The following is a 13,098-nucleotide window of genomic DNA, read 5'->3' on the forward strand; positions in this document are numbered from 1 at the left end:
CTACACCGCCAACATCTGCGGAGACTTGATCTTCGACGGATTCGAACCAATGACAGCCGCACCCTGTAGCCACGATGAACACGGCCTAAATCTGTCATCGGACCATGCTCAGGAGATAGCGCCTGTAACCGCTCCGGCCCTAGATCCAGAGTAGATCGCGCCCTCCGAAGACGGGAGGCTTAACCCTGCCAGGGAGACTGCAGACTCAATGGCGCTAGAGCCAAACACAGATCCTACCTCTAACGAGGCATGTGTCATCGGAACCTCAGACTCGTCTCCGGCCATAGGCTCCGAACCGCGTGTATCCACGCCCATCGAATCCGACCGGGCATCGATCTTAGAGTTCAGCTCCGTGGACATCTTCCAACACTCACCCTTAGGTGATGTGTTAAACTCATTGAAATCCCTCTCCATGGCAGGAGATTCTTGGCCGGACTATGTCCGGCTTGAGTGGGAAGCGGACGACGAAGAACTCCGTTACCCATCCACCACCCACTTGATAGCCACTGTCGACGACTTGACCGACATGCTTGATTTCGACTCCGAAGACATCAACGGTATGGACGACAATGTCGGAGAGAAATAGGAACCACCGCCCACAGGGCGCTGGACAGCCACCTCCTCATATGACATATACATGGTGGATACACCCAAAGAAGACAATGGCGAGGACAAAAAGGATCCAGTCGAGGATAAGCCTCCTGAGAAGCAGCCGAAGCACCGACGTTAGCGGTGCCGCTCTAAACCACGCCATGGTAAAAACAGCGATACCGGCACAAGAGACAATAGCACCCCGGACGATGCCGAAGACAACGACGACCCCGCCCAGCCAAGTTTCAAACAGGCCGAACGGGAGGACGAGCGAGCCAGCCCTGATGAACAAGCCATGAATGAAAACTCGGAGGACAGTAACTACATGGCTATCTCCGAGGATGAGGTGAGCCTCAACGACAAAGAATTTATCGTGCCTAAGGATCCCGTTGAGCAGGAGCGCTTTAAGCGATGGCTTATAGCCACTGCAAAGAGCCTGAAGAAGAAGCAGCAACAGCTTCAAGATGATCAAGATCTCCTCACTGATAGATGGACTGAGGTCCTGGCAGCCGAGGAATATGGACTCGAACGCCCAACCAAAAGTTACCCGAAGCGCAAATTGCTACCTCACTTTGATGACGAGGACTTCCTTCTCCATATACATATGGCCCGCGGTGATGATCTCCATGCCATCAAATATCTCCCGCAAAAACTCAAAGGACCAGCTCGGCCCTGGTTGAATAGTCTGCCTGAAAACTCCATTGGCAGTTGGGAGAACCTGTAAGACGCATTTCTTGACAACTTCCAAGGCACCTATGTCCGGCCTCCGGACGCCGATGACTTAAGTCATATAATCCAACAGCCCGGAGAGTCAGCCAGGAAATCCTGGACTCAATTCTTAACTAAAAAGAACCAGATCGTCGATTGTCCAGATGCCGAAGCCTTAGCGGCCTTTAAGCATAACATCCATGATGAATGGCTCGCCCGACACCTCGGACAAGAGAAGCCGAAGTCCATGGCAGCCCTTATGACGCTTATGACCCGCTTTTGCACAGGCGAGGATAGCTGGCTAGCTCGTAGCAACATCACCTCAAGTAAACCTGGCACTTCTGAAGCTAGGGATAGCAATGGCAAGCCCTGACGCAACAGACACAAGCGTCGAAACAATGGCGACAATGTCGAAGACACGACCGTCAATGCCGGATTCAGTGGCTCCAAGTCCGGTCAGCGGAAGAAGCCATTTAAGAAAAACAATCCGGGCCCGTCCAGTTTGGACCGCATACTCGATCGTCCATGTGAAATCCAAGGCACCCCCGATAAACTAGCCAATCATACCAACACAGAATGTTGGGTCTTTAAACAGTCCGGGAAGTTAAATGCCGAAAACAAGGAAAAGGGGTCGCAAAGCGATGACGACTAGGAGCCCCGACCACCGAACACAGGGGGACAGAAGAAGTTTCCTCCCCAAGTCAAAAGGTGAACATGATATATGCTACCCATTTCCCCAGAAGGGAGCGGAAGTGCGCGCTAAGGGACATCTACGCAAGGGAGCCAGTCGCCCCAAAATACAACCCATGGTCCTCCCGTTCGATCACTTTTGATCAAAGGGACCATCCGACCAGCATCCGTCATGGCGGTTCAGCTGCACTAGTGCTCGACCCTATCATCGATGGATTCCACCTTACACGAGTCCATATGGACGGTGGAAGCAGCCTGGACCTGCTCTATCCGCACACTACATCGTCATTAAAGGCAAGTTCGGGGGTTACTAAGGGAGTCCTGGATTCGGGGGTCCTCGGGTGTCCGGCCTAGGAACATGGGCCGGGTTGGATGGGCCGCACAAGATCGAGCTGAAGATTATCCATCGTGTCCGGATGGGACTTCTCAATACGTGGACGATAGTCCGGAGGCTTCCTTCCCTGATGAACCAACCTTCTACAAACCCTAGACCCCTCCATTGTGTATATAAACTGGAGGGGTGAGTCCATAAAGGTTACATTATTCATGGTCATCGAAATCCTCATAGGCTAGACATATAGGGTTAGCCATTACGATTAGATCAACTCTTGTAATCTTCATACTCGTCGAATATAATCAAGCAGGGGTAGGGTTTTACCTCCCTTAAGAGGGCCCAAACCTGGGTAAACACTGTGTCCCCTGGCCCCCTGTTACCATGATCCTTAGATGCGCAGCTTGGGCCCCCCTACCCGAGATCTGCCGGTTTTGACACCGACAGGGGGGGGGGGGGGCTTGGTTGAGAAAAAACCCGGGTCGTGGCTCGCCCAGCCTAGCTACAAAACATTGAAGAGTGAAGTAAAACTGGGCCTTAAAAGCAAAACTTGTGTTCTTCTTTGGCATTGCCGTTCCGCTGCTGCTGGTTGCGCAATAGAAAACAAACATGAGATTTTTCTCGAAGGATTTATGTGTATATCATGGTTGCTGTTTCAATAAAAGTGAATCCTAAGGTTGAATTCAAGGGAAAACTTACTATGGAAATGAATGACATACAAAATAGGTATAGAAAAAACTTGTATGTTTTCTTTACGAGGAATAAAATCCTACATAAGTCCTATGAAGTTCATTTATACCAAAGGTGTCCTTGTTTGTGATATGAAGGGAGTATTCCATTTTTCATGCAACCTAACACTCATGTTGTCTTATTTTGAAAATGGAACTCATATTGTATTCTTATATTTTGAGTTCAGTTATGAACACTCATGGCATGCTCAAATTACAACCTTATTGTTTCTTTTAACATGGCAAACATTTTTGCCTCTCTTAAATGTTATGCTTTGCACAGTTCTTCCTAATTTGGTTGTTGTAATTCTTCGCTTGGTTGTTTTGTTCGTCTCAATGCATCATGCATACCTATCCTATATCCTGATGACACAAAAAAAAGAGGCAAAAAAGATGACACAAAAAAGAGTTTTGAAACCTTATGCCCGAACATGGCATGACTTGAATTTATGTGTACACCTCATTTTATGTGACAATAGTAATCTAACATGATTTATCCTCAACTTAAATATAGTTGGCAAAACAAAGAAGCCCACTAAGTTCAACCATATTTGAAATTAGCTCCAGCTAGTTTTTTCCATGAGCTACTATAATTCTTTACAGGTATAGTTACATTCCTTTTTTTATCATCTTCGACCTTTGTAACTAAACACCACCACATCAATATATTTTTGGAGAAACTATAGCGTGACTGTTTGAAGGTATTCTCCCACCGTGACTCGGTTACCGTCATTCCACCGACTACACATCCATGATACATTATCTCATGTCACGTAAAATTGTTGCCACATCGTATTGATTTCATATACTTTTACTTCAACTACATTTTATGACCTAAATATGCTTTGGAATATCCAAATATGTTTCACACTTACCACCATTGGTACTCCCGTCGACGATCTACATCAAATGATGATGACGCCCAGTGGCGGAGCTTGAGACCATGTTGGGCGGTCTGGACGAGCACAACATAAGGGAATATCTTGTGGGTTGGTCTTTCAAGGCCCAAGAGTAGATGTACTATATAGAATTTCTCATGAGCTAGCTGGGTGGGCCATAGCATGGGCTGGTCCTAACTAAACCCGGGCATGGGCAGCCCGGCCCGAAAAACCCGGGCCGGGCTGGGCTGGGCTTGACACTCGAGCCGGGCTCGGGCTTTGTTTTGCAGCCCGAAAGGTAGTTCGGGTCGGGCTCGGGCTTCTCTTTTTCTATTTCTCGAGCCGGGCTTTCGGGCTTCGGGCCGGGCTTGCATGTACACGTACTAAAAAACAGCGTTCGGGTCGGGCTTTCGGGCTTCAGGCTTGATTTCGGGCTGGGCTCGGGCTTGAAATCATGGAGTATTTCGGGCTTCGGACCGGGCCCGGGCTTGAGAAATGAAGGTCGGGCTTTTACAAGCCCGGCCCGAAACCTGGTCCGACCCGACGTTTGCCCAGGTTTAGTCCTAACGTAGCTTCGCCCTAGACGTCACCACTGTTGTTTCGGAAGATTAGATCTGACTGCACGATCCATTTGCAAAAGTCGTCTATCAAAGCCAAACGAATCTACAAGATAATCATCACGAGGGACTGCGCGCCTCTGTCGCTCCACTTGCGTGACGCCAACCCATCTGGAACGACGCGCCACTGTTGTTTCGAAAGATTAGATCTAACTGCACGATCCATTTGCAAAAGTCATCTATCAAAGCCAAACCAATCTACAAGATAATCATCACAAGGGACTGCGCGCCTCTCCCGCTCCGCTTGCGTGACGCCAACCCATCTGGAACGACGCACCACTGTTGTTTTGAAAGATTAGACCTAACTGCACGATCCATTTGCAAAAGTCGTCTATCAAAGTCAAACCAATCTACAAGATAATCATCACGAGGGACTGCGCGCCTCTGCCGCTCCGCTTGCTTGACGCCAACCCATCTGGAACAACGCGCCACTGTTGTTTCGAACGATTAGATCTGGCTACACTATCCATTTGCAAAAGTCATCTATCAGAGCCAAACCAATCTACAAGATAACCTTCACGAGGGACTACACGCCTCTGTCGCTCCGCTTGCGTGACGCCAACCCATCTGGAACGACGTGACATTGTTGTTTCGGAAGATTAGATCTGACTGCACGATCCATTTACAAAAGTCGTCTATCAAAGCCAAACCAATCTACAAGATAATCATCATGAGGGACTGCGCGCCTCTGTCGCCCCGCTTGCGTGACGCCAACCCATCTGGAACGACGCGCCGAAAGTCAGAGGATTTCATGTCTATCCTGGTGCGCTCCAGAAGGATCGCTTACGCATAACCTTCCGTTTCGACTTTCTCGCATTATCTATCTACAAAGCTGCAACGGACGCCTCATCGCCGCCCGTTTCGACCCCCTGTATTATCTATCCGCAAAGCTACAACGTCCGCCCCATCGCCGCCTGCTTTCACGCTGAATTAAACTAGGCCATAGTATACAGCTTTGTCATGTGATTCACACGCACGTTTTGGTCGCAATTCGGTGGGGATAAGATAATAATAAGAAAAATAATGAGATGAGACCCCTTTAATCCACAAGAGGAGGCAGTTTATTTTCTGCCATAATTTTGTTTCCCAAGAAAACCCATGGCAGCCCTGAATTTCCTGGTGAAGTCCACGCCGTCTGTGTAGGGCGGGTGTGTGCGCGGAGTAGAATGACTGTCCGGTGGGGGCAGTAACCCAATCCTCTGACCGGCTTGTCGCGCTCTGGCGGCAACCACTTTAATGGCCCCGAGGCGACACCTGTCCCTCCCCTCACCTCGCCGCCGCGATCGCCTCCCGCAAAGCCGCACCAACTCCGCACCAGCACGCCCCCCGATGCTCCCCTTCCCCCCGCTCCGCCTATTCTAAACCAAAAATCTTGCCTTTCTGTAAACTAGATTTCCCCTTGCTAATTCGGGTATTATACCGCCGGCTAATCACACTGTCCCGCCTGTCGCCTGCCCCCTTGTTTATAAGCCCAGCCCCCCCTCCCTTGCCTTCTTTGTCGGTCGCCTTTGTGTTTGTGGGATAGAGTCGCCGAGAGAGACCGGCGGAGGAATTTTCGCTGCCGGTAGAGAGAGAGAGAGAGAGATCTTGGGGGAATTCGGCGGGGAGGGTGTGTGTGTGAGGAGGAGGGATGGAGATGCCGGGAGGGAGCGGCGGGGCCGGCGCGCTGGCCAGGCAGGGGTCGATCTACTCGCTCACCTTCGACGAATTCCAGAGCGCGCTCGGCGGCGCCGGCAAGGACTTCGGGTCCATGAACATGGACGAGCTGCTCCGCAACATCTGGACGGCGGAGGAGTCCAACGCCATCGCGGCCACCCTGACGCCGGCCACCACGGCCGTCCCGACATCCAATGTCGACGCCCAGCCCCCGCCGCCGCCGCCGCTGCAGCCGCAGCAGCAGGCCATCCTGCGCCAGGGCTCCATGACGCTGCCCCGCACGCTCAGCCAGATGACGGTCGACGAGGTCTGGCGCGACATCATGGGCTTCTGCGACGAGGAGCCGCCGGCGCCCCCCGCGCCGGCGCCGGCGCAGGCGCAGGCGGAGGCCCAGGCGCAGCGGCAGCAGACCCTGGGGCGGATGACGCTGGAGGAGTTCCTGGTGCGGGCCGGCGTGGTGCGGGAGGACATGGGGGGCCAGACCGTCGTCGTGCCGGCGCGGGCGCAGGCTCTGTTCCCTCAGGGCAATGTGGTCGCGCCGACCATGCAGGTGGCGAACGGGGTGGTGCACGGAGTCGTCGGGCAGGGGCCTGGCGTAGCGATGACGGTGGCGGCGCCGACCACGCCCGGCGTGCTGAACGGGTTCGGGAAGATGGAGGGCGGGGATCTCTCGTCGCTGTCGCCGGTGCCGTATCCCTTCGACACCGTGACGAGGGCGAGGAAGGGGCCTACCGTCGAGAAGGTGGTGGAGAGGAGGCAGAGGCGCATGATCAAGAACCGGGAGTCCGCTGCCAGGTCCCGCCAGAGGAAGCAGGTGAAGCTCTCGTTCTTCAGCCTCAGTGGTGTACCTATCCATCATCATACGCCTTTTGCTTAACTAATCTGAAATACTATCTGAAACCGAACCCAGGTTCACAGGGTGTCTATATTGGGTATGCCCCTCCGTCATGTTGTAGTACTTTATTCGTTGATGTGATCTGACACTTCCATTTTAGCTGCTAGATAATAGTTTATCCCTGAGTAGCCCCTGCAAATAGCAAGTTGGAGTTGTTAACAGTGTGAAACCCAAGATGAGAAGAATCTATGTGGATCGTCATTCAAGTCGACCCTCTCAGATTCAGGAAGATAATGGATAACTTTGTTCATTCCGGAAATGAAGTTTAGGCATTGCAGCATTGTGGGTCTTCTCATCTCTTCCATCTGCTATCGCGATGGTAGGGAGGAGGATGAGAAGCATAGTTACTTTCTGGTGAACTTTGTCTTAGGCTAAGCAGGTAGCATTGTATGCCTCTTTATGCACCATTTCTATATGGCCTATAAAATTCTATGTTGTGAGCACAACAAGCTCTATTTGATAGGACTGACCGATGGCAAATAGTTTCAGATGATTCCATTTATTGTTGTCATCTAACCATATCACAGTTTGTATACACCTAAGTTTGAACCGTCTGATGTATGGCAGGCTTATATCATGGAGTTGGAAGCCGAGGTAGCAAAACTGAAGGAGAACAATGAGGCATTGCAGAAAAAACAGGTATACATAAAATTGCTTTAATGACTATATGCACATTGTTTATTTACTAACCTTGCAATTCTAATCAGTTAGTAGTACTTTGTTGATTTCTTGACTCTAGAAAGTTCTAATATTGCTTGCTGCAATTGCCATATTTGTCTGCTTGTTTGGTAGTATCATCTATGCTTTTTTAGTTCTCCCCAAATGATGCTTATTGCTGTCATGAGTCATGATTGTTGTCACAACCAGCATTTTTGTAATGCCTGGTCGTTCTGGTATATGTTTTGCACAGCATTGACTGACTTGAGTATGACTTGAATAATCGTTGGAGGCTGCATAAAAATAATCTTTTTAAGTTTAAATATTCTGTTGTTAAATCAATCTCGTAAAATTGTTGTTTTGGCTACCATGCCTTGCGTTTGCTACTTCTACTCATCTTTGGTGCACTCAACTGTTTTTACTAGCAGATTGTTATCTCTTGATTATGAAATATACATTCCACACTGTATCATATTTTGTGTGATTAATAGAACTTGAGGTTCACTATGTTTCACATGCATGTCTTTCGTTATCTATATGTTGTTAGTTATCACATTTTTTACATTTTAGTTATCACTTCTTTGATTTGAAAAAATGAATGAACATTTTTGTTTGACTTCAACATAAAGGTGTGGACTTTACAGTAGATCCGCTGGTTACATTAAGTTATCATACATTTTCCTTCTGAATTTCTGATTCATGCTTTAAAGAGCTACATTCACTTTTGTTATGCTTTTAATACGCAGGTGGAAATGCTACAGAAGCAAAAGGATGAGGTAATACCATTTGCAGAAAATATTTTTTGTTACTAATATCCATTGCGTTTGGTCTGATTGTTGTGGAAGTAGTACCATGCAGCCCTGTTATTTACATCTCATTCTGATCACTAATGCTCTTCGTCTATTTGGATTTATCACTGCTGCAAACTACAGTTTTGTTGGTTGAATTGCAAAAGAGTGCAAGATGGTTTTCCATAAGTTCATCTATCTAGCCTGTTAGCCTCATACATTGTTGATACTAGGTGTCAAGTGCCACAATGACAGCCGTATTAGTCATGCATGCATAGTTGCATACATTCAAAATCTTTTATATATAAAATATGCACTCAACCTGTTATTCCAAGACTTCGTGTCTGGATGGCTGTGAGTTGGATTTGAAAGACACTTGTTTTAATATACTGGTTTAGATATCGGCAACTTATAAAATACTAGTTCCAAAGTAAGCCATGGGAAATTCATTTGATGTAGCATCAAGAAATGTGGAGATGACTGATTGGATTTCAATCTGGGGTTAGGAAAATGTTTCCAGGTGACTCGGATTATAATACAAAAATCCCTTATTGTTCATTGGTCCTGTTCTCAGCCTTAAACTCAGTTTTTCCAGTAACTGGTGAGGGTACCTAGTTTGAGAATATGCCCAATATACAGCCTAACAAATAGACATAGTTTAAATATCTAGGGCGATTGGCAGTTGCACTCTTGACTCTTTTGATGTCAACTACTACTCTTTGCCTTGGTGGTTCTGTTTAAGATTCAAAAGTTCTATTGCCATTACCTAGGAGCATTAAGAGATTGTAGGACTTAAGTTACAACAGAACATTTGAAACCATGATTCCGAAGTTCCATAAACCTGGGCACAAAGAAGCCAAGAGGGCCATGCTCTCATAACATGTCAGTGCTTTTTGGCTGGTCCTCATCTTGCGAAGGATATCTCAGCTGTCAACTCTTATTTGATGCCACCTTAGATCTCAAGCTTGCAAGACAGACTAAAGATAAGAAAAATCCTAATACCACTTGTTTCGAAACAGGAGTTTGCTTCTGTATTGATACATCATGTCTTAAAAACTAAAAAGCAAACTGTGAACCATTCTAATCTGGAGATTCGAACTAACATTCGCCATATGTTCTGTTTGGTGATAAACTGATAATGACCTCCGGCTATCATCAGCCCAAACTCCGCCAAGTATGAGCTACTTGTCAGCAGCATAGCAACTGGTGTGATTTATTTAATAAGAGATGTGCATAAGCGTGCAAATCTCAGATTTCATAGGAAGCCAAAATATTATTCGTCTGTCCTATGATTCTCCCTGAAGTAGTACTGTGTTGTAGATAATTTAGGTCTATTGTTTCACTATATGCTTTCTGTGTAACCTACCGGAACTGAGAAAATGTCCAAAAGCACAATGTTTGTCATGACGTGTAGAAGATTTTGGAGTTTTACAAGGCAAAGATATTTTGGTAGGTCCTGTAAGAGATGGATGATGAGTATGGCAGAGATAGTTTAGACTTTAGAGGACTCTAGAATTAGATACAGTGACATTTTTGGGGAAGATTTCTACCATAAAGTTTTTTGCAGTTGAGGGTTTGGCTTTTGCCACATGGCGACACTAAATAGAGATCTAGCAGAGCCTCCTGATAGCATAAGCTTTCATAACCTAACATGCCATGGTGAAGACTAGGATGTCCTTAGTAGTGAAGAGATAGGGTGAATTAAGTGTAGCCACTGGTTTGTTAATGGTAAATAAAGAGTTGAGTCACCCATATTTTACAAGAGTTAGTCTCCCAGACAATCCACATAGTTCTAGATTGATTTGTGATTTTGGAGGAGGGGGGCTTGGCTACCAAAATCAGTGTCTCTATTGCTTAAGATGTTAGACAATCCACATAGTTCTAGATTGATTTGTGATTTTGGAGGAGGGGGGCTTGGCTACCAAAATCAGTGTCTCTAAGATGCTAGACAATCCACATAGTTCTAGATTGATTTGTGATTTTGGAGGAGGGGGGCTTGGCTACCAAAATCAGTGTCTCTATTGCTTAAGATGCTAGACAATCCACATAGTTGTAGATTGATTTGTGATTTTGGAGGAGGGGGGCTTGGCTACTAAAATCAGTGTCTCTATTGCTTAAGATGCTAATTGTCAGCTGTGCTATCTGAAAACCCACAGTTTTGCAGCAGTACCGTATGCATATCAACAAAACATTTATGCTGACAATTTTGTCAGTGGAACTTTCAAGAACTTATCGCACCATATTCTTTTCAAGCATGGACATGTCTTTAATATATTTGGATGAAACTCATTCATCAGATGATTTTTTTGTAGTTTCCACTTTAATTGTTAGCCAAGTTTGAATTATTATTTAAAGAAATAACGGGCCCTCTGATCGATAAGTATTCAGTGGAAGTAGAATGCCAGCCCGAAATATAATTAAATAATTATACATATTTTCTGGCTGTAGGTTGCTATTATATTAGTTAGAACAAGTGGTTTGAGATGTTTTGCGTTCTGACAGCAAGTACTAGTTCTTTGGTGCTCCTGTTTTTCACGTGTAACAATTCGAAGAAATGTTCTCCATAGACACCCTGTGGCTCACCCAGTTCACTTGTGAATGGATTTTGCAGGTTATAGAGAGAATCGAAAAGCAGCTTGGACCAAAGGCAAAGAGATTTTGCTTGCGACGAACTCTGACGGGTCCGTGGTAGCCCGAAGCTGAATACAACCTTGACAGCAGCTGGGGGCGTCTGGCTTCCTTAGATGAACAACCAGTGTACATATCAGCCGAAGCCGGGGTCTCCAGCTGCCCCCGTAGACCGCCGCTTTGCTGCTGCTCCTGTGGCGGTTTCTTTAGTTGGTTCCTGGGTGACAATTTAAGTCCTAGGTCTCTCTAGCTTTGCCGTTTCCAAAATGAACAAAAAGCAAAGTATCTAATCTGTTTAACACCCTATCTATTCGCGCGTGGCGAGGTCTTCATGCGTGCCGTTTTATGTCGTCGCTGGACGCAGCCGTGCGGCTGCTCTGTATGCTTGTGAGCTGCGATGCCAGTTCTGTGATAGCCGAGTGATCACCAAACCGTAGTGGACCAGCGGTAGAGCATTTGGTTTCACTGACCTGGCTGTGGTTTTAGTTTACAGCTGCCGTTTTCTACCAAATCAGCGGTAGAGCATTTGGTGAACATTTACGCTGACGATGTCACAATGCAGGGAACTCCTGGGTTTGAGTTCACAGTCCACTTTCTGGGCGACGCTGCTGCTCGGTGCGATGCGCACGCCGCACCAGGATGAACAGAAGAGCTCGTCCTTCTTTGTTGGTTGCGACATTGATGTTACTAGCTACTTTGCCCTGGAGTGGAGGTCAGTTAAGGGCACTCACGGACCACACTGGTAGTTGGCCTGTGCTTGTGCTTTTATTATGATATGATGAAGAAGAGGTGATGGGCGCCACCGGCTGGACGGGGACCGGAGTTCGGTTCACGCTGGGGGCGGCGAGCGTAGCCTGGTTGCGCCGTCACGGTGGCACCACCGCAGGGATCAGTAGGGGTCTGTGCCCTGTTTGGTTCGTCTCCAGAACGGCCTGGTTTAACGCGGCGCCGAATAGTTGAGAATCTAATTACCACTTCCTCCGCGCGTGGATACACTCTCGTTTCAGAGACAGTTAATTCCGGGGGAGGTTATACTGTAAAGCCGGCACGAGGTTCAGAGGAGCGCATGGCAGAAGCCAGGCCACCGTAGATTTTAACCGACCCTCCAGATGCCACAGTGATCCAGTGGAAACGTTGGCTGTCTGTCGATGTGTTGTTGAAGATAATTCGGATTCCTGACCCATGACATTATTCTCAGTCTCCCGCCCTACACTAGCTAGTTCCTTGCACGCCACTACAGGTAGCGCTTTTTCGCCATGATGCTGTCATCAATCTATCTACTACGGAGGAAGACATGTAGTGGTAGAGGAACTCAACGAACTGCTTCAAGCTCGGAGGGACTGTTCAGAGCTCAAGAGCTGCGGCCGAAGCCGTGTCCAATTTGGCAGCGCCTCTGATCCTCAAGAAAAGATACACGAGCTCAAACAAAGGACTCGGGTGGGCAGCGGGCAGCCGCTGATCTACAATTTGACCAATGTGGGGGCAACATTACAAAAGCTAGCAGTTTTTTTTTGTCAAAACACATTACAAATACTTCCTCTGTTCCTAAATATAAGTCTTTTTAGAGATTTCAACAAAAAAGACTTATATTTAGGAACGGAGGGAGTAGTTAATAAAGTATTGGCGAATCAACCTGTGATTGAGATGGTTAGGTGGACAGTGGTATCCCCAACCCATCAGGGTTCAAATCCTGGTGCTCGCATTATTCTTGAATTTATTTCAGGATTTCTGGCGATGCGCTTTCAGTGGGAGGAGACGTTCCCGTCGACGACGAGGCGCCTACGGTGACTTCGTAAATCTCAAGATGATATGCCGGCTCAGTCTCTCGGAGGTGCTCATAAGGGTAGGGTGTGCGTGTATGCGTTCATAGGGGTGAGTGTATGCGCGTGTATATGAGCGCTTGTGTCTGTACTGATGCTCAAAAAAAATAT

The 13,098-nt window shown here is 47.4% G+C and overlaps 1 protein-coding gene across 1 annotated transcript; it reads left to right on the top strand.

The window, feature by feature from the left end:
* Nucleotides 1-5,809: 5,809 nt before the first annotated feature.
* LOC123157113 (bZIP transcription factor 46) lies at nt 5,810-11,473 on the top strand. Its single transcript, XM_044575362.1, has 4 exons — nt 5,810-7,013; nt 7,662-7,733; nt 8,498-8,527; nt 11,151-11,473. The coding sequence occupies exons 1-4, from the start codon at nt 6,174-6,176 to the stop codon at nt 11,229-11,231; spliced, it is 1,023 nt and encodes a 340-aa protein (XP_044431297.1). The 5' UTR covers nt 5,810-6,173; the 3' UTR covers nt 11,232-11,473.
* The last annotated feature ends 1,625 nt before the right edge of the window (nt 11,474-13,098 follow it).

The sequence above is a fragment of the Triticum aestivum genome, chromosome 7B (assembly GCF_018294505.1).
Source record: "Triticum aestivum cultivar Chinese Spring chromosome 7B, IWGSC CS RefSeq v2.1, whole genome shotgun sequence".
NCBI classification, from domain to species: Eukaryota; Viridiplantae; Streptophyta; class Magnoliopsida; order Poales; family Poaceae; genus Triticum; species Triticum aestivum.